Genomic DNA, 21,723 nt, shown 5'->3' with positions numbered 1-21,723 from the left:
TCGTTGAAAGCTACTGCAGTGTGAGTGTAGACGAGAGTGTGTGTTTATCTGTGTACATGAGTCAGAGGGAGCACAGCGAGAACAATGAAAGTCTGCTTTAATACTATAAGAACAGCATTGAATTTGTATTTGTCCACTCAAATAAATGCCAAATAAAAGTGGAATTCAGTTCAACTGGACGTCCTCTCAACATTACATGTTCCCAACGTCAGTCTGATATCAAATGCAGCACAAACTCAAAGAACATTTCTCCCCTCAGCACAGCTGGAACCTGTGGAAGAACAGGCCTTTTCCTGATGGACAGCAAACTTCAGAGATTTCAATACTCGCTTTCCATTTGACGGCAATGAAACAATTCATGAATGGACAGAGCAGCGGTCTCCAACAGGACCAGGAGGAACGCCTGCTCCGAGGACGCGCGCTGCCTCTCCAGCTGATAAACGTCTACACAGTTGCTGAACATTGGCTGAACTTACAGGCTGATCTGAGCTACCTGGACCTCTTCAGGGCCGCTCATAAGTGTCCGGTCTGAAGTAGAGTATATTTGGAGGTGAACCTCTCCACACTCTCCCCCTCCAGAAACTTCATGGCTCTCCAGTGGATCTTGCCACAGTTCTCTGGCTGTCCGAGAGGTCCCAGCTCCTCCTGGATGTACTGCAGCCACAGATCTTCAGGGAAATGAAAACAACGGCTCAAATTAAAGCTAGGAGGTGCACAAGGATGTTCCAAATAAATAACACGACACTCAACAAGGGTTCTTCAACTTCCCGTATCCCAATTGACGATTGAGTTTTTTCTAGAGACCAGACTAAAGTAGTTTGTGTGGGATCCACCCTCTGACCAATTTTGAGTCACTCTCATCTTCCAGATAGCCTCCAGATGTAGCTCAGATAGATCTGAGCTACATCTGGAGGCTATCTGATCTATCTGAGCTCAAATAACTATTCAAGTATTTGGCAGCGACGCTGTTTTGGTGCAGTTGTTTTGTTAGTTGGAAACCTGGAATTTAGTCCTCGACACTTGAAAAACAGGAATAAATATTTTGAGCTAACACTACTTTTCCCTTTGACTCTTGTCTTTGCCAACGTTCAACCAGTTTATATTACTACAATGAGGATATTATATGCAAATACACAATGCTAAACATCCCTCCATATTGCCTGAGATCAGCAGAAGCTGGCTCCCGCCCTCTCCGATCCAGACGGGGTCGACTCATGACTCGAAACTCAGATCAGACAGCCCAGTTTATGAAAAATTCTGCTCACCATCGTCTGAGGTGCTGAACTCCTGCAGGGCCCTCTCATAGTAGTCTCTCAGATTGTTCATCTTTGGAGTCTCCTGGAGGAGCAGACAACATCGTTATCACAGCTCAGGATTGTCTCGGCTTATCTGTCCCTGCAATTTCTTTCAGCTATTTGTCGCTCGTTATCTGTCCCCTACCTAAAACCCCAGGGTTTCAGACTGAACTGTAGTTTCCATGTGTGACACAGTACAGTAGCTGTACGTACCTGTTCCTTCTCGATCTGGATCATTCTGGTGAAAAAGGCCTTGGACAGGGGACGGTTTTCCTGTAAGCTACAGAAGAAGAAAAAATGTTTTTCCAAGCTTAAAATCTACATCTTTGTTCCAAGGCACACTTACAATCTCAAGAGTTTGTTTTGTGTTTTGGGAACAAATTACATTTTTTAAATCCTTTTGTGTTATTTGCCATTTCAATTAACGGCTATGCGAGCAGACAACGGTTATTTGCTTTTACCTTGTAAAGGTCCTCCTCGCTTTCTTATAGCCTCCAGTGGAGTACGACCAATCAAGGTAGCTCTCTTTCATCTCCATGGCAACAGCCGCCACTGCAGACAGCAGGCCTCTCTGGGAACAAACGAGAAAACAAAACAGTCTGCGAGGCATTCTTATTCTGGAGGACAAAACACTGTGCAGACACGAGGGGCTATTAACCTTCTCTGCCTCATTTTTAAGTTTCCTTCTGGGGGTGTCGTCGACAACAACACCTGCTCGGCTCATCTGTACACAGTTCTTTACATGACTTCTGCACACGTTTTCCTTCTGAGATCATCAGCAAACAAGAAGCCAAGCCAAACATTTTCGTACAGGTATAAACTAATCGACAGAGGCAGGTCGTTCTGTGCCGGGGAGCTCTTCCTGTCATCTGTCATTGAAGAAATACAAAACAGTAAACGTTGTGAAAAGCGGGGAGCAGGTTCAGGTGCGCTACCTTAAAAACAGCCTCCGTCTCCTCAGGACTCCGGTTGGCTACGCTCCACTGGACCTGCAGCCGCCACAGTGGTAGACTCTCCTGTTGAGACAGAACGGACAAGATTCAGCTGTTAGACGGTTTCTGACCAGAGACCCGCTTGCTCAGCGGGGGGTCCGCTTGCTTGTTGTCAATGTCCAGTGGTTGAATGTAATTAAGTAAACTTGTAAAGTACTGTGCTGAAGTACAATTTTGAGGTACTTGTATTGTACTTGAATATTAGCATTTTATGCGACTTCTACTCCACCGCAGTTCAGTGGTGATTAATCTTCTTTTACATAACAGAGAGAATCATGTTACAGTCACAGGGGACATAGTACTGCAGAATGAGTACTTTTACTGCTGATACTTTAAACGCATTTAGCTGATGATACTTCTGGACTTTTACTTCAGTTGGATTTTGAATGCAGTACTTTTACTTGTAGTGCAGTATTTTGACAATGTGGTATTGGTAACTCGACTAAAGGATCTAAGTACTTTTTCCACCAATCAGTGTTGTACAAAATTTGCATCTGCTTTGAGCCTTAGAGCAAACATGCCCAGTATGCTGAGTTTAAATCAGACATGCTGCAGATTTTGCTGCCCTGTTTTTCCATCATATACAGACATGTTAAAAAGGAGTAATAAGTCAGAAGCCTCTGAGTGAAAAATGACCTCGCTCTGCTCCCGGCTGCCTTAAAGAAAGTTCACAAGTATATAATATCAAGCTGGATTAACATTTTCTTCGTTAATGTATCTATACTAATGTGCCGTGCAGTACGGAGACATTTTATTGTTCAACATACCAGACACAGCCCCCTGGGAGTTTACGCCCATTTCTAAACACTTAAAGAAAGTGTTTATCTTGAGAGAAAAGCCTTTCCTAATCAGCAGCAGTGTAGTAATCCTCCTCACACAGCTACTTCTCAGGGCCACACTCTTGTGAAACCCGCACCACAACAATAACCAGCTATTCTGCTCACTGCTATAAAGGCCCACGGCGAGTCAAAGCATGTGTATTCACAGACATACAGCATGATACTGTGATGCGCCGTGCAACAACGTGGGGGGCAGGGGAAAACGTGTTGCTTACATTTTTAATGTGTCATAGAAGTTGTGTTCAGCTAAACATATAGCATGAGAAAAGCATCAGCGCTAGCTTACCTGGAACATCTGAGGTGTCGCATAACAATTAGTTCATTCTTAACGCTTATAAATCTGTCAAGAGTAGAGCTTTAAATAGTAACTCAGCTTACATGTTTATTTAAGATAACATGTGGTTCTGACCTCAGATAATTAACAATTACACAAATTACTTATAATAATAATAATAATAATAATAATGATAACAACAATCTGAGTTTTTATGTTGTGTTTATAACTGAAGGCTTAAATGAAGAGGAACTTAGTAATAATGGAATATAGAGTAACTGGGACAAAGAGGTGGCCCACTTACACAGCAGTGCGTGTGTGTGTGTGTGTGTGTGCGTGCGTGCTCTGTGCACCTTGGGATTAACATGTGTGAGAGCTTCCTGGAATAGCCTTCCCACATCTCCGTTCCCCAGCTGTATCAGCGTCTGCAGGCTCAGACTCCACACTGACACCGATTGGCTGTAGTGCTGCGTGGCTGCCGTGGCAACGCGGGCCGCTCCCTCCGCATCTCCAGATGAGAGCAGGATCTGCAACTTTATTTAAAAATCAGAGAGAAAGTTACATCAAGGAAAGACTTTCCCCCACCTCAGTGATAAACATGCTTTGTGTGAACAGACATTTGACAAGTCATTATTCAAATGAAAGGAGACTGAACCATTAAGGCTGAAGGGCCCCTATGATTCCAGCTACACTTTTAATGAAGCCATTATCTCACCCAGTTCTTATAATAATCCTCCTTCAGCAGCGAGGAGTCGTGGGCGCGCTGCAGCACTCCCAGCAGCCTCTCCTGCCTCTGCGATACACAAACACATAAAACCATGTTAGGATTTGCCCATTAAACATCCACCTCCAAACACAATGAACACATTTTCCCATGTGTAGTTTTTACCCTCAAACTGTTGGACTGACAAAGTGAGAATTAGATGGACACGTTTCAGACTGAAAGATTATTCACTCACCTTTTCCTTCAGCTCTTGGACGTTGGTCTTCCTCTTCAGCCTTTCCAAGCAGAAGGCCACGTAGCAAGTCCACATGGGCTCTTCAGAACAGAGCACACAAGCACAGAGATGGTTTTTCACACTGATAGCTTAGGTGCGTTGAAATTCAAAGCTAAATTTAAGATGTGTTAAGACTTTTTAAGCCACCAAGATCAGATTTTGTTGCATGAATTTGGCTCAATTCAAATAAAACAATGGAAATGTTGTTGCCAATATGTGCAAAAGAAACTTTGAGAAGGGAATTAATAAAAAAAGTAAAGTAAGTATGTAATAAAATGTTCATTCTAACTATTCAGACTAAAGCTTTGAGTCAACGAGTGATTTTGTCTTTTGGAAAAACAGCCCACATTACCAGGTCTATTGCCCTTCTGTGTATGTGTGAACTCCTACCGGTGTTCAGGCTCTTGACCCCCTCCTCATAGACCTGGCAGCAGCGCTCCTCCCTGCGGTTGATATCGGAGGCCCGGCCTTTAGCTGTCTGCAGCTCCTCCCCTGCCCCCGGAGCCTCCATCTCCCTCTTAGCCATGAAATCCCACGTCAGGCTGTCTTCTGTGTAGTTCTCCTGTAAGCTGCAAACAAGGGGAAGGGGGGCAGGTACTTCCATGCTTAGTGATGACGAAAGCCTGAGTTGGAGAATGCAGAGAAATCACATGGTGTCTTACTCTTGCAGGATGAGGTCCTGGAGTTCTTTGGTGAAGTCAAAGATAGCTGCTACGTTCAGAAGTGAGATGACGAACTCTGCTTCTGTTGGACAGAAAGATCAGAAACAGAAAGGTTAAGTGACCGGATCTGGAAATGCTGAAATTAGTTATTAAAGGAACGTTTAGGGAAGAACGCTTATTTGCTTTTTTTGCTGAGAGTTAGACAAAAAGATTGATACCACTCTTATGTCTGTAGCTTGAATGTGAAGCTGCAGATGGTTATAGCTTAGCTTAGCTCAGCTTAGCGCCAAGACTGGAAGTGAGGGAAACAGCAAGCCTGCTTCAGCATTTAGTATTTGGAGAACTTTTCTTTCTCAAAATACAAAGGGACAATACAAACTGGGAAATTTCTGGTTTAAATCAGGAAATATCATAAGAAAAAAAACATTGTTCCAAGAATAATACTTCAACAGACACACTCTCAGTTGGGAGCACTGATGACACCCAGCCCTAGTTGTTAAAAGTACTGAAAATGTGAAAATGTGACAGCAAGCGATTTTTATGTCTTTGATGTTTTTAGCGCAGAATTGGAAATGAGTTTGAAAATGCCTACCTTTGATTTTCCCTGTAGCATCTCTGTACACCACCTCAGGCAGTTTAGCACTCAGGATCTCTGGAGGAAACTCATATTCCCCCTGGAAGGTGCAAAGAGCAGGTATAAAGGCACTGAACAGGAAGTGAGAGCTTCTGTGTGCGCACGTGAGTGTGTGTGTCGACTTTTTGCATTTCCCACAGTTTGCGTTCGATTGGTGACGTACTCACCAGATCCATCTCTGCTTTCTCCAGCTCTTCCTTCTGCTTCCTCAGTTTCTCACAATGCAGCAGCTCCATACGGAAGTACTGACACGTTGAGTTGTTGGAGATATTCAGAAAAGAACATTTGGCAAACACACAATCGTCACTCTTTCAAAAGCAGCCAAAATCTTTGGGTTAAAAACAAATAAACATGTATTTAGCTTCTGTTACCTCCTGGTAGACTTTCTTGTTGTTTGGATGGAAGCGTAGCGCCCTCAGAAACAGGAGACGGGCATTTTCAGAGGAACCCCTGTCCTCCAGCTCACTCTTGGCTGCCATGATCCACAGGGCTGAAGACGGGGAAGTACAAAGTTACTACTCATATGTATTTATAGGTGATATATCTAATTTGCCTGAGCACGCACAGGCTTAAAATTGGGATTAATGCACTGAAATGCGACAGTGGATGGTACGAATGGGATTTACAACAGGTTGAAAAAGGCAATCTTCCGCACCTGGCTTGTCAGGGTGTATGGCAAGCATGGCTGAGAACACCTTACTGATCTGGCCTTTGGTGGCCTGATGAGTGAAACCCAGAAGAAAAAAAAAAACCTCTTATTAGCATGAGAAGGCACAGTGTTTGGCTTGAGTCGCACTCAAAGCAAATGACGAGCTCATTACTTACCCATTTCTTAGAGAAAGCGACATGTGAGAGCCAGAGCTGCACATCATCCTGTGGGAAAAGGCGGCAATGCAATGATTTAATTGGCACACTACAAAAACACAATATAAATGCTTTGTATACAGTACCTTCCACTTATTTGTGGCTCTTCTGAAGACACTAGTTATTCTGTGGATGATGGGGAACTCAATCTCCTCCTTTTTGAACTGGTAATGTATGTGCTGCAAAAGCAAAGTTGCGCACAGTCAAACGATGCAACACTGAACAGGCTGCTCGTGCCCAATCGAGCTGCCCCACGCTGTTCATCACTCACTCTATTCTGTTTGCACGTGTGTTAATAAGTAGAGTTTAACACTAGAGTATGAAAAAATATGTCAACCATCAAACGAATCCCACCCAAAGTAAATATGAACATTTGATAAAGTAACACAACGCTTCACTTACCGCTCTTCTCTTCTTGATCAGCTCCAAAATGTTGATTTCATACTGTAATTAAACAAAATGTTGAAGTTAGTGTTCGACTCAGATCCCTCATAGCCTCTATTTTTAACACAGTCATGGCATGCTACCTGGACATATGCAATGAAGTCCTCTTTGTTTACGATCAACCTGTGGAGCTTGTATTCCAGGGCCGTCATTCTCTTGATTATGGATCTGAATTAGTGGGGAAGAAATATAGATATTTTATTTTATCTATATAAAAATCTTTACATGTATATATATATATATATATATATATATATATATATATGTGTGTGTGTGTGTGTGTGTGTGTGTGTGTGTATATGTATAATAAGGACTGTAACTGTGGATTTGAAAATGTACCCTGTGTAAACGGTGGACTAATTCATTCATCCACTAATTGTTTCAGCTGCACTTGTGTACATTGTTGGGCAGTTTAATTTTTAATAAAACATTATATTTCGAAAGTCTTTATTTGTAAGTAGCTAAAGTTGTTCAACCACTGCTTTTAAGCACCTCTGGAGCAGCTCCAGGGTCTGTTCCCAGATCTGTCTAAATCTGTTATGTCACTGTACAGCTTAACAGCTTAAAGAGAATTTCACTGATCAAATCTTCGATGTACAGTCTTATGAAAACAGTACACACTGTCTGAAACATATTTTAGGGTTTATTTTTCTTTATATCTTTGAATCGGGATAATAAGATGACAAAAAACGGACGTTCTTGTCAGGCTTCTCTCTGCCATCTCTCCATGTTTCAGTCGACAGTTGCCAAATACTGCCAACAACCAAACACTTCCACTCTCAGGTGGGTGGACATTCCTGCGACTGAATCTTATCTAAACGGTGTCCCGTGGTACGCTGGTGTGTTGTTCTGCTGAATAGAAGCGTTTCATGTTGTCTTACTTGACTTCTTTCTTGGTGAACAGTCCCACTCTCTCCAGCTGCTCCAGCTCGGGGATTCTCTCCTCAATCCGCTGCTGAACGATCTCCGCCATCTTGACGACGCAACCGTTACCTGTTCAGACTCGACTGTTATTTGGTTAAACTAAAGTTACTGATGTCAAGTTTAACTCGATGTACCGTAAGACTGTGGGTAATGGGGCTGACTCTCTCCTCCACACATGTGTGGAAGTTGTGATTCGCTCGCTCTTCCGGTTCCGTCTGCAAATAGTTCCGTCGGGAAACAGAGGCCAGAGCGGCGGTTGTTACTGTAGGAGTCACGTACGTAAATCCCGGTGGCCGACGCACGGTCATCACTGCTTGTTGATGGCATGTAGTAACCAATGTGTGTCAAATACTTTGAATACATACATAACAATAAATAAGTAATTGTTGATGTTGAACTTCTGGGAGAGATTAGAAGACAGTTTGAACATGTTTAATGCCTCAAACACCTATGGAAACTATTTCAAAATTCTTCATTTCCAGATACGAAAGTGCAGGCCTGGTTATTGTTCTGTTTGTGGCCGATGAATCTTTTTTTGTTTATTTTTCAGTGTTTAATTTAGTTTGATTTAATCATATATTATTCAGTGCTTCTAAAGTTTTCCACTCCTGTATCGTGAAAAAAACAAGGTCTTTTGAGTGAAGAGTTTACATAGTCGTTATTTGCCTTCTTTGAACTAAAGATTAATAGATCCATTAAACGCTGCAAAAATAGATTAGAATAACCCGACTTTTTTTCTTCGAAAATTGTACTTTTATTTCGTTATATATTTGTTTTCAGTAATAGCCTGATGCATACAGTTGAAACACTTGTACTTGAGGCATTTAAAGACACAACAGTATTATTACAAATCCCCTAGCAGTCAGTTATTTAAAATTAACTTTTAGCTCCTGACTTTTTTTTGTAGATTGATTTTTTTGCAGACTATACTTGCATTTTGTCGTTGTATTTTTACAATGAATAACTTACTTTCGCAACGTACAGTTAAGTAGAGGATATTCATGGCATGCATAATGACATGCATTATGGACTGTGCAACAAAAAGTCAAATCTCTTGTGAATAGGAGAATTTCAGCTGCAGCGTCCTCCTGATGTGGACGCTGATAAACTCGATTTCCCGCAAAATCGTAGAAAGCGAGAGCGGGTTGTATGTCATCTCCGGAGGTCAGTGGCCAATCACAGCGCCGCATTCTCTTAGTCCGTCTCCCATTGGCTGACAACTGACTAATACTCTGTTGTTCAGTACAAATTGAAGGAAACCACACCGACAATAAATTACAGATAGATAATCAATTATTTGATCCAAAAATACTCCAGCCTTTTCCGATTTCAAACGACATTTGTGACAGCTGAATGCGGGGGGACCTCAGGCGCGCGGAGGCTTGTTTTCTAGTAGACCATGCTAGCACTGCTAGCTAACTAGCCAGCGTCTCGTCGCCTCCTCTTCATCTTCATGGGTTTCTGCTGTTGAGTCTGCCAGGCTTGTGCTGGAGGCAGCGAGGCTAACAAATTAATGCCATCGGCCAGGGTGGGTAGCCTCTATTTATGCCCTACATATGTCGCATGCCGATTTTAGGGGTTTCGTTAATAGTAGTTGAGTAAATGAATGAATTCTACGATGAAATACCAAGCTAACTAACATGTTAGCATTGTGCTTTTAGCCGAGCTAGCTAGCTCGACTGTTAACGCAAGTGTTTGCCTCCTGGCTAAGCTAACATGCTGTATTGCCACCAGTTTTTCTGTAATAATAACTGTATGAACATCACACGCAGAACTCAGGTCATATTATGAGTGGGGCGAGTTGCAAAGCTAACGGCGCCGTGTACCCCGCCTCATCAGCGATGATGAACTCCGTGAAGAAGCCGAAGATGGAGCAGATTCAGGCCGACCATGAGCTGTTCCTACAGGCCTTTGAAAGTGAGATTTCACCACTCGTCACTTTGTGTTGCTGCTTCTCTGTGTCGGTAACATGACAAGAACTTTTCCATTCTTTCAGGAAGCACTTAGCTACCCGCTCAACTTTACTGTCACTTATTTTGTTTTCAGTATTTGGTTTTGGATGACAGGCCTCTCAAGTTAAACTGGTACTCGAAAGGGAGTCCCAGATTTTGTTTGTTGTATCTAAACATGTCGTATGGTAACTACATATATGTTGCAATTATCACACTGGAATTAAAAAAAAAACACATGTGTTGCTATCTGATCAGTTTTTCTTTGGTCGTTGGACATTTGATCTAACCAGCCACCACCTGTTAACACCCCTTCTTTTCTCATATGTTGGTAATAAAATTGATTAATCTCTCAGATGCTGGCATTGAATGTCAGCAGACTGGTGGAGGGGTCTGTCTCATAAAGCAGCTGTGTTCTGTTAAACTCAAGATATTCCAGATTTTAGTGGTTCCTGGTTGAACTCGGCAACGTGATCATGGAATTGTAGTGATAGGTCTATGTGACAGTGTCCAAATTACACATCTCAACAAGGCTTGTTTCTATTTTCAGAACCAACTCAGATATACAGATTTCTCCGCACAAGGAACTTGATTGCAGTAAGTGAATAACTATACATATGTTTTCTTTCAGTCACTTTATTGATTAGCCAATCCGCTTAAAATGAATGATTTATTAATTCTGTGTATTTCCCTTTTTTTAGCCAATATTTTTGCACAGGACGCTCACCTTCATGTCTCACAGAAACGGTCGATCAAATGCCAGAAGGTATGAAATCTGATGTGTTTCCAGTTACTATGCATGAACAGCGTTCCTTCTGATGCACATGAAGGTGCAACAACAGAGTTTAAAAGATGCATAGGTGATATGCTTGTAATCTCATTTGCGTTCCGTCCCAGTGTTAAATTCATTTTTAACAAGTGTAATTTTGAATCCTTCCTCCCAGGAAAGCATTCAAAGTGGATGATATGTTGCAGACAGTGGAGAAGATGAAGGGAGAGCAGGATTCTCCAAGGTAATGGCTCGGCAAGCGTAGAGTGCCCATTTAGTGCTGGATGGTTTTTAGGGACTAAAGTGCCAGAGAAACTGTATTAATACAATTTCTGACCATTCATATTAACAGTCAGAGCACTTGATGTGACTCAATTTCACATGTGAATTTTTCTCTTGTTTCTCTAGTTTGTCTTCGCATCTACAGTTAACCTTCACTGGGTTCTTTCATAAGGATGGTAAGCCGATTTTACACTTTACCAAGTACTTGTGTTTAGTGTGTTTAACACTCGTGCCCTGACTGGCATCAGACATTCCAACAAAAAGCACTTGTCATTGAGTGCACTTACATGCATGCTAGTATACTCATTGAAAAGCCTGATATGCTATGTGTAGTTCTCAGATAGAAACACGAAATCACCTTATTCAGGGTTGTAATCATTCCGTGCCAGGACAAAGATGCCAGTTTTAGAGCGATATAAATAACCAGGTTTCTTGTGCTCCATGTAAACATCATATCCAGAGTAACGTCAAAACCAGGATATTAGTGCGCATGTACACACTCATTGGAAGCGCTGTGTTGCCATGGCATCACCTGAAGCAAGCAGTTTTGCACGCACTGATACTGGTGACAGAAGGAGTACATGCACAAGATGTTTTGTATACCAATAGATAGCCTTACAACTACTGCATAGAATGAAAATCATGACGGCTTCACTTGAAATTGTGCATCAGAAAATGGACAGAAGGATTAACACCTAACTCTTTTTGTTGTCATACAGAAAAGCCATCTCAAAATTCAGAAAATGAACAAAGTTCTGTGTCCTTAGAGGTGCTACTAGTCAAAGTCTGCCATAAAAAACGCAAGGTAAAGTGAAATATATTATTGAGCCAGTCTCTCACTTTGGCAAAAGGTCATTCCATCTGCAGTTACTTACTTGTGATTGTGTTTGTTGATTTAAGTTTGGTCATTCTTCTCTCAGGATGTCAGCTGCCCGATTAAGCAAGTGCCTACAGGTAAAAAGCAGGTGCCTTTGAATCCCGACAGTAACCAAACCAAGCCTGGCTCCTACCCTTCCTTACTAGTCTCCAGCAACGAGTTTGAGCCCAGCAACAGCCACATGGTCAAGTCCTATTCGCTCCTGTTCAGGGTTTCACGCACAGGGAGGAGGGATACAAATGGTCTGGTCAACGGAGAGGCCAACGAGAACATTGGTAGGAAATCCACTATCTAAACCCTTTGTGTGCCGTTTTTGCCGCAGTATATTTTGTGTCGGGATGAATGATTTAATGGTACATTTTCTCAGACCACAATAGAGAGACTATGATAGATCAGATTTGGACCCCAGCAAGCTGCTGTTTAAGTGGAGCCAGCCTTTTTCTGGCCACATCATCAAAAAAACAAATGTTGGATCTAACTGAAATGCCTGCTGCCTGGATATGAAACTCATCCCTCTATTTTTGCATTTCCATTTTTTTTTTGTGAAAAGATGTAACAGATACGCCCAGTAGAAAGAAGAGAAGTTCATCCCACAGAGAGGACGGAGAGGCCACAGAGACCTACGTTGCACAGATGACTGTCTTTGATAAGAATAGGTAAGATTTTACCGTTCGTGCTACACAATCACCTCTTGCTGAAAAAAATCATGGCTCTTGATTTGATGTCCTCTGCAGGAGATTGCAGCTGCTGGATGGAGAGTATGAGGTGTCAATGCAAGGGATGGAGGACAGCCCCGTCAGCAAGAAACGAGCTACGTGGGAAACGATTCTCGATGGAAAGGTGGGGGCGTTTATACGTGTGCCGGCATGGAGTGTGTGTCACCCTAACCCTCTTCACATTGCTGACTATTACTCTGTGTGACTGTCTGACAGAGACTGCCACCTTTTGAGACATTTTCTCAGGGACCCACATTGCAGTTCATGCTGCGCTGGACAGGTGATGCTAGTGGAAAGTCCACCGCCCCAGTGGCCAAACCCCTAGCTACCAGAAACTCTGACAGCTCCGGCCCCATGGAGACTAGAACCAGCAACCACCGAGCTGCCCTCATGAGTATGTACAAAGCCACCACAGGGTAGTTTCAACTTTGTTTAAAGAGGAGGCTGATTTAGAAATGTGCTGTAATGTGTTGGATTTCTAACAATATTCTTGTGCAGAACAGCTTGAATTCCATTTAATCCTGTATTACATTGAAAAGCAGGAGGCAGAAACCATCCATAGATGAAGATGATGAAGGATTTCAGTTTACATGTCCACCTTCTGCCCATAAAAGTGTTCTCAAAGGACACCAAACAGAGAACTGAAGATCATTTATGTCGTGCCAGAGTCTCTGAGCAAAGCTGTATGGGTCATGGTTTTGGATTTTTCACCCACTGAGATATTTGTGTGGGATGGTCTATTTGTAGCTGAGTTTGGCAAAAAGCAATCTGAGTCATAGCCGTTGAGTCCCTTTCAGACACGTACTTCACTCCATGAATGTACCGGCAACGTAACATGTCAGTCTGTGAAAAAGGCCCGGGTGATGTTTCTGGAGAAGTACATGAAGTACATGTGTATGAAGAGTCAGCAAAATTGCTCCATTCAGGCTGTGTCAACTTGGCAGAAGATTCTGTAATAAGTGAGGAAATTTATCAGGGTGTTTAGGCAAGTGAGAAGCGGGGGTTGAGCCTTCCTCCAGCACTAATAACATGATGGTTATTAATTAAGCCACAGAGAGAGAGACAGTCATTCAGCTGCATAATAAGTTTTTTTTTTTTAAATCCATCACTGATGCAACCCACGAGAGACCTGTTAACACTCTTCTTCCCTCTTATTACATTCCAACTGTAACTGTAGTAGGAAGGATTGGAGCTTTTTGTCCCTCTCTTGTGTACCAAACGACAAATATTGCACGAACACTGCTGCTGTATTTGCTGTGTTTTGCACAGAAGCATAATTTCCATGACCGAGACCCGTGTTTGAATGCCAGGGAGCCGCTACTTTAACAGCTAGACAGCATTGTTGTATATTCCTTGTCTGAAAGGGGACTTTTGCATCAGGCATATGTGTGCTGTCGTTTCATATCTTAATATTGTGGTGAAAACGGTGCAATTTCTGCATTTTTCTCAAATCAACCCTGAATGTATCAAGTGGAATTTTACGATTTGGCGATTCTCCAAGAAATAATCTCTCCATCTGTCAGCAGTGAAAGAGTCAGTCAGCACAGACATTCAGACGAGGAAAGAGCAGGTCCCGTGTGAGCCGCGGCAGAAGCTACGTATATTTTATCAGGTACACCACACTACAATAACAATACACAGCTGAGCCTCTGACACTGATTTACAAGAATCTTTGAAGTGGCTGAAAAGCAAAATGTTTGTAATTACTGTCACATTTTCAGACCTTAAACATAACTTCATCTATGACCTGTTTTGACCCTGCTGAGCACTCGGCCCTCAGGTTTTGTTTACCAAAATGAGACATTAACTCTGATGTTGTGCAGTACTTTTAGAATAATCCTTTCATGTCTGCGGAAGGCTGGGCGTCTCTGCTTTACAGTGTAACTAATGTCACCTGTCCTTGTTTAGTTCTTGTACAACAATAACACACGGCAGCAAACGGAGGCAAGAGATGATCTTCACTGTCCCTGGTGTACCCTGAACTGCAGCAAACTCTACAGCCTGCTCAAGCACCTCAAACTCTCCCACTCCCGCTTCATCTTCAACTATGTGGTAAGGAACGGAGAAGGCTTGTCTCTGGCTCTGTGTGTGGTTGACTCAGTCACGTGTCTTTGAAAGATTTCACCTGATTTTAAGCAAGTCCACAAATGTAAAATAATGGGAGATGCTGTGCTGGAGCTCTGGTCTGCAGCGGTTGTGTGCATGTAAAGCCATGTCTCAACTAACAACTAACGGCCGGGACCCACCGACAACCTTTGCCTGTGCATGACGGCTACCTTGCTGGACTGCCACGGCTTGCGTGCATGTGGTGTACACTGCATTCAGTTTGCCTTTGATAATGAACACCCCCCGTACTCTGCAGGCTGTGTGGTTGGAAGTGTGGCAGTGTGTCCCGGGCGTCAGTAACTTGGTGGATGAATGGTAAAAAGCAAGAAGCGTGCTTAGTTTATCCTCCAACAGTTCTTTCAGGAGAGCAGCTCAATGTCAGGCTAGTACCAGGCCTTCTATGTTTCAGCTTCATGTAGAATTTCACTAAGTAGTCCTTTGTTATTTGCAGCCTCACCCCAAAGGAGCAAGAATAGACGTGTCCATCAATGAGTGCTATGACGGCTCATATGTTGGCAACCCTCAGGACATCCACAGCCAGCCTGGCTTTGCTTTCAGCCGCAATGGCCCAGTCAAGAGGACCGCTGTAACTCACATACTGGTTTGCAGGTAAATTTGTAACCTCTGTTCATACACAAAGTCAACGCATGTCAGACAATGTGAGCCATTAATTTTAAATGACTGCTTTAATTGGCTTTTCATTCAGTCTGGTGTAGTGAAGAGCTGTTAATGAATTGAATTAACTTTAATGAGTTGTTCATGAGCAATGAGGTGCATTAGAACCGAACAAGAACAGTTTGTGGCATTTGGCAAAAAGTGTGACCTTTAAATAAATCAGCTCTTTTCAGCTGACAGGTTTCTCAAAACATGTGCAATAATTATATAATATAATGTGAGAATGTAACTAAAATGTGAATAGACCAGTATTGAGTAAAATGAAGTATCAGTAATATGCAAAGACTAACAAATGAGAATAGGACTACTTGAATTTCCAGCGTACATGATGTACATGCAGGATTTGTTTTCTCTCCCCCTCACTCCACAAGGCCCAAGAGGACCAAACCGAGTCTGTCCGAGTTCCTGGAGACTGAGGACGGAGAGTTGGAGCAGCAGAGGACCTACGTTAGCGGACACAACCGTCTCTACTTCCACAGTGACAGCTGCATGCCCCTGCGGCCCCAGGAGATGGATTTGGACAGTGAGGACGAGAGAGATCCAGAGTGGCTCAGAGAGAAGACCGCCACGGTGAGAAGCCATTGCTTATTGTGTCCTTCGTGTCGGCCGTCACAGGACTTATGGCGACGCCTGTAAAGGTCCAGAGAGTTGCTACAGGGCAAAGTTTTTACCGCCTACTGAAGCAAACATCTTTTCTGGGTCTTTACACTTGTCTTACTGTATCGACAGTCGTTACTTTACTTAATGCTGCACAATTCGAAAGCTTTGAGTCGGACTTGAGAGGTATTGATTCAAGTCTGTGGTAATGATTGTTGTTGTAGAAAGAGGGAAAGGAAAAACTGAACAAGTCTTCTACTTACATCCTGTCAACATGCAGAAAGCCATCTGGGCAGTTTCTTTAGCTCAATAATGCAGTTAACCTCGTAACACAATGTACACTTCAGCTTACATTGCAATGCTTTACAGCGATACATACTTGAGATTGACTTTGAAGCACTTGAAAAGTATTATGACTAGGGATGCACCGATTCCAGCATCTGGTCCGATACTGTGCTCATGTACTCATAATTGTAATCGTGAAACTACTCGGATACAACAGCACTCGATACCACTTTACAGCAACATAGCATTAACCTCTCGTCAGCTGAGCAGGAAGGCGGAGGAGGGGCAGTGTCAGTAGTTTGGAGATGTAGATGCTGTAGGATAAGCAATGATGACAAAAGTAGAGCAAACTTTGCTTTTCTGAATAGTCAAGAGCTGGGCTGAAAAGTACCCTCTTCAATAAGCAAATTGCTAAAACATCTAAAGAACCGGCACAACACAGAGTCCAAGAAGTTTGCTGTCCAGAGACAACCAGCAGGCGGGAAAAGATAAGAGAAACTCTTACCCAGTACATTGCTCTTGATGAGCGACCCTTGTCAGTTGGAGGTAATACAGGATTTTGTCATCTTCGCAGTGTGAGACTCCAGCCGTCACCACAACACAGAAACTGTATTACCAAGCTGCGTGGCTTTGTGAAAATGCACATCAGCAGCCCGTCGCAGGACATTTCAGCCCTCAGCTTCACGTTATCTTTGCTGTAATCCAATGAATGTGCTACAGGCTACATTTAAGTAAGCTGTGTAAAAAAACCTAGAAGTACTCATATCGATTCTCTGTATCGGTGAGTACCCAAATCTAAGTCCTTGGTCTCGAAAAAAAGTGGTATCAGTGCATCCCCAATTATGACTGGAAAGCTTATTTCTCAGCATCTCATGTGGCTGGTAATTGTCACTGATTCAGATGGACAACAACACTTTTATCTCTTAAAACATCTGTGTTCATTTCACTAATGGAAGTAGCAAGAAACCAGTAATGAAATCAGTCAAAGGAATAAATTGTAGTAACTTTGACTGTGGCCAGTAAACCAGCACAATCAGACTGTTTGTGAGGTTTTAAGATGAGGAGGAAACATAAAAATGAACCTTTGGAGTACTGATTTTGGTGTTGGATTACCATGGCAACAAAGAGTCACAACATTTAGGTCAGCCATGCTCGCCATGAATAACTTAAAGGTGCTCAGAGCAAAAACTGTTGCCAACACGGAACACTTCTTCAGCTTGTTCTGATATTTTTAGCACTTCAGTATTGATTTCCTGAACCTGCCAACATTACTTACTGCAGTGTACCACTGTTCATTCCACAATCAGGGCCAGCAGAAAAGGTCTTTAATGAATTGATCACTATCAAAAGTTCAGCTCTAGTATTGAGTAGAACAAACATTAGTTATTAGGTATTCTCATTAATCCACGGAGGGCAAACGGCCCCTTATTTCACTGTTGTGCTGTTTCATTGGATGTGTTCCTGCAGCATCATTCCAATTTTATCGTAATTTGTTAATGTTTTGTTGTTGTTTTTTTCTACTTGCAGCAACTGGATGAGTTCACAGATGTCAATGAAGGAGAGAAGGAAGTGATGAAGCTGTGGAACCTGCACGTCATGAAGCATGGGTACGTTCAGTATAGTATCACAGTGCTGGGAAGTGATGGACATCTCTTCATCTTCATACAACATTCCTGGAGCTTATATTTCAGCAATATAATGTTTGTGCAAAGTGTGTGTATGTGTATATATATATATATATATATATATATATATATATATATATATATATATAATATATATATATATGATGCTGATGATGATGATTTTCAGCATAGTCTGGTGTTCCGTCTACACGGTCATCGTCTCCTGGCGTCGAAACCAGCAAGCATCAGTCACGATCAAAGCATACAGTCAAAGCTAATATGAACAGCTGGTAAAATAAAGGGAGAATATAAGGTGATTGCTGTGGGTGTAAAGGAATTCTGTAAACTTTATTTTTCACTGTTGCATTTGAAGAAAAGATTTAAATGTGATGATGAAGGCTTCAAGAGTCTGGCAATGTTTTGCTTTGGGCGCCTTGAAAGTGCTTTAAAAAGTGCTTGAATTGTACTCTTTAAACACCGTATTGAACCCTGGATGACTAACTTTCCTAAACTCATGAGAATTTCTTGAATTTTGTTGCAATGGAAAACGGTATCACCAAATATTAAGCAACGTTCAAGCAGGACAGTAACTGCAGGTTGAAAACAAATCCGGAGTATCTATTGGAACTGTGTCATCAGTTTAGTCAAATATACAGTAGTTATTTGTAGTTATTTATTATAGTTATATCTATAATATATGTAGTTGCACACACAGCTACTCTTGTCCCATCATTCTATAGAAACACTAGACACTGAACTCTTCTGTCTCTATTTTCCCTGCAGGTTCATAGCGGACAACCAGATGAATCAGGCCATCATGCTTTTCGCTGAGAACCGTGGTGCTCACATCATCCGCCGCAACCTCTGCCGCAACTTCCTCCTGCATCTAGTCAGCATGCACGACTTCAACCTGGTGAGCACGGCCACCATTGACCGTGCCATGGCCCGCCTGCGACAGATCCGAGAGGAGCTGCCGGACGCTGAGGAGGAGCAGCAGGACCAGACTCTGGTGTCAGCGGGGGCCTGCAACGGCAACGCCGTCTCCTCCACTGGAGGCAAACAGGGCAAGAGGACAAAAAGCGCACTAACGGACTGATGTAGGATGGATGGAACAATGATTGTCATGGGTTTTTTTTTTTTTTTTTTTGGTTGTTTTTGATTTTGGGTTTTTCTTTCCTTTTTTTCCAATGAACCTTACCAACCCTTTGGTGCTTAGATAGATGGGAGAACTGGTCACCAGAGGATCTGACCTGAAGCAGACCAGTATACAAGGTAAACAAGTTTTTGGAACTTGAGAATTGAACCAAATATGAACAATATAAAAGTGAATCACCCACACCTACACAAACCAGGAATTTGAGGACTGGATGATGCAAGTTGAACCTACTTGATAAGCATTTTGTAGGTGCCAGTGACGCATCGGCCTTTGGGGGTGAGAGTGTGAACAAACTCAGAGTCTTCTGATGTGGCACGGCTGTCTTTGGTACCGTATGTCCTCGTTCTGGACAACTGTATCAAGACTACAGTTCAGACTGAACTGCTAACATTGTCACTCTTGATTATTTGTACACATACACAATAACCTTGTTGAGAACGTATTCTTTTAGCTGATTTATTTTAGCACTTGGTGTTTGTATTTAGAAAGCTTACGTTGAAATTGTCTTTTTTTTTCTTTTCTTTTTTTTTTATTTGTGCTGCGCCAAATGTTAAAAGCAGCTTTTCCACTGTCACCAGTGGAGAACTTTTAGTGAGTTTGATTTCACTGTTGTGAATGACATTTAATTTGAAGGGTCATACAATTAAGAGAACATTACAGTATAAATCTACACATGGCATCAGTGTCTAGAGTATATAAAAGCCTGTAAAGCTTGTGTTAGGACCCCACAGTGGATAGTGGGTTTTACTGGTAGGTTGCCATGACAATAGTGTTATACTGTAAAGCCTTGGATCCTGGACAGGAGAATACATTCAGAACTCCCACTCCATCACCCCTAAGCCTTTTGGCCTGCATTGATAAACGCTCAAGGAAAGCCAGGGAACTCAACTTTTCTGTAGATTTAAGTTTTTCCTAAGATTTACTGAGACAACCAGCAGCACATCACCTCATGTATTGTGCAGAGTGCATTCAAGATAGAAAAGTCAGCAGTCTCTGTTGATACTGGCACCTGTAGTGTCTTTTCACTTTGAGGTTTGAACATTTAGACTTTTAAACACGGGTGGGAGTATCAGTAGTGGACTGACAGAAATGTGTATACATGTAACCACATCAAATGTTTAGCTGTGCCCCGTTCTGAATCCAATAATTAACAGATTGCAGTCTCTCTCTCTCTCTCAAAGCAATATGCTGTTTATTGGATGGTTTTCAGCTCCAAGTCAGTCGTCTGTCCTGTTAGGTGCAGTTTATGCCAAAGGGGAATATTTTCATCAGACTCTTTAGTTCTTTTTTTTTTTTTTTTTTTTTAAAGTGTCTCTTCTTTTGTTTCGCTCCATGAGAAGTTTTTGAAAAAAAAGCAGCAGTAGTTGAGTTTTATAGTGTGCACATAAATTGGTGATACTCACCATTCATTATTTCATCAGTCTTCCCTTACGGACAACCAAATTTAACAATTTTATTTTTCTCCCTCCACCCTTCATGGAGGGTTTCTGTGCTCATCTGGAAAAAAAAAAAAGGCTGACATATTCATCATTATTGTCAAAACACCCTGTTAGAAATTGTGAACTGTACACTCTGGCTAAGGGGATTTTTATATTTAAAGAAATAAAATACATTTGACTTTACGCATGTGTGTCATGATTCAGCAGTTTAACAATCCCTGCAACAAAAAAAGCTTCATATTTCATGAAATGTTCCCCAGTAGCAAGGCTGTTTCCTCTTGCTTGGATGAGAAAATCCACACCACCAAAACACTTGAGTTTGAGCTGGCAAGCGAGCAACTTTGAAACTATTTTATCAACTGCCCCTTTTCAAGTTTGATGTTTAACATTGGCACACAATTTCATAAAAAAAATGTTCAGCAAACTTTTTTGACATTTTGTTGAGGTTTCATGAGGTATGCTTTGCATATCATGATGTAAATAAAGTGCAAAGGTGCATCACAGTGGCTGAGGTCCAGACTGGATGAGACCTCAAGATCAGACCTGATTTCAGAGTGAATATTCTAGCATGCTAACTGGAGTTTGGGTTCATCCTCGTTTTCTCCCGGTATTCACTGCAGACCTTGCAGATTTCCCAGATACATCAAGTGTCTTCAGAAAGAAGTCTTAGCAGACTCTAATCTGCCTTTCTTCTACAGGGAGGACTCCTCTTATGCCTCTTGGAGTCTTTCTGTTTGTTTCTGGTTAATAATCAAGCGTTTCTGCTCCTGAGAGCTGCCCATTGCCTTAAAGTGTCTAAAGAATCTTTCCTCCCTCAAACTCAGGTGTGTTCATATATATCATATATATATATATACGTATATATGTATATATACGTGTATATATATATGTATATATATATATATATATATATACATATATACACACACACACAACTTTGAGGTACTTGTACTTTGAGTATTTCCATTTTCTACTACGACAAACTTTGACTCCACTTGTACTTTTTACTCCACCACATTGCAGCGCTACATAACAAATAAATGATGATGTAATAATATCCCAGAGGAGAAATTCACAAGCTGTTCAGCAGATAAACTATATAAAGCAGTGAAACCACCTTTACCATCTTCACCATTAAAGTGGTGAACACATTAATGCATCAATAATTATAATCCAACAGTATAATGTATACATTATGCTGAAATATGCCATTCTGCATCAGGAGAACTTTTTCTGCTCAACATGTAAATGCATGACTTTTACTCATGACAGAGTATTTTTACACTATTGCTATTTTCCCTTCAGTAGAAGATCTGAGTAT

At 41.8% G+C, this 21,723-nt stretch overlaps 2 protein-coding genes across 3 annotated transcripts; one reads left to right on the top strand and one right to left on the bottom strand.

The window, feature by feature from the left end:
• Positions 1–80: 80 nt before the first annotated feature.
• Positions 81–8,128, bottom strand: utp6 (UTP6 small subunit processome component). The gene is made up of 19 exons (XM_041933387.1): positions 7,884–8,128; positions 7,086–7,170; positions 6,961–7,002; positions 6,645–6,737; positions 6,520–6,567; positions 6,350–6,413; positions 6,066–6,184; positions 5,862–5,939; positions 5,653–5,734; positions 5,061–5,142; positions 4,789–4,967; positions 4,360–4,439; positions 4,116–4,193; positions 3,754–3,933; positions 2,231–2,311; positions 1,757–1,866; positions 1,509–1,575; positions 1,266–1,338; positions 81–668 (listed from the first exon to the last, which is right to left on the bottom strand). The coding sequence occupies exons 1-19, from the start codon at positions 7,973–7,975 to the stop codon at positions 514–516; spliced, it is 1,788 nt and encodes a 595-aa protein (XP_041789321.1). The 5' UTR covers positions 7,976–8,128; the 3' UTR covers positions 81–513.
• Positions 8,129–9,154: 1,026 nt separating this feature from the next.
• On the top strand, positions 9,155–20,528 carry suz12b (SUZ12 polycomb repressive complex 2 subunit b). Of its 2 annotated transcripts, none has more exons than XM_041933332.1 (17): positions 9,155–9,454; positions 9,699–9,843; positions 10,426–10,472; positions 10,577–10,641; positions 10,820–10,888; positions 11,053–11,102; positions 11,646–11,731; positions 11,847–12,078; positions 12,354–12,459; positions 12,538–12,643; positions 12,736–12,913; positions 14,046–14,131; positions 14,428–14,571; positions 15,077–15,234; positions 15,672–15,870; positions 17,710–17,789; positions 18,591–20,528. In XM_041933332.1, exons 1-17 carry the CDS (start codon positions 9,440–9,442, stop codon positions 18,901–18,903), a joined length of 2,079 nt encoding a protein of 692 aa, XP_041789266.1. In that variant the 5' UTR covers positions 9,155–9,439; the 3' UTR covers positions 18,904–20,528. The 2 variants fall into 2 exon arrangements, with proteins under 2 accessions (XP_041789266.1, XP_041789265.1); XM_041933331.1 differs by having other exon boundaries at positions 14,043–14,131.
• Positions 20,529–21,723: the final 1,195 nt, after the last annotated feature.

The sequence above is a fragment of the Chelmon rostratus genome, chromosome 3 (genome assembly GCF_017976325.1).
Source record: "Chelmon rostratus isolate fCheRos1 chromosome 3, fCheRos1.pri, whole genome shotgun sequence".
Taxonomy (NCBI): domain Eukaryota; kingdom Metazoa; phylum Chordata; class Actinopteri; order Chaetodontiformes; family Chaetodontidae; genus Chelmon; species Chelmon rostratus.
This window is presented reverse-complemented; position numbering and strand designations above follow the sequence as displayed.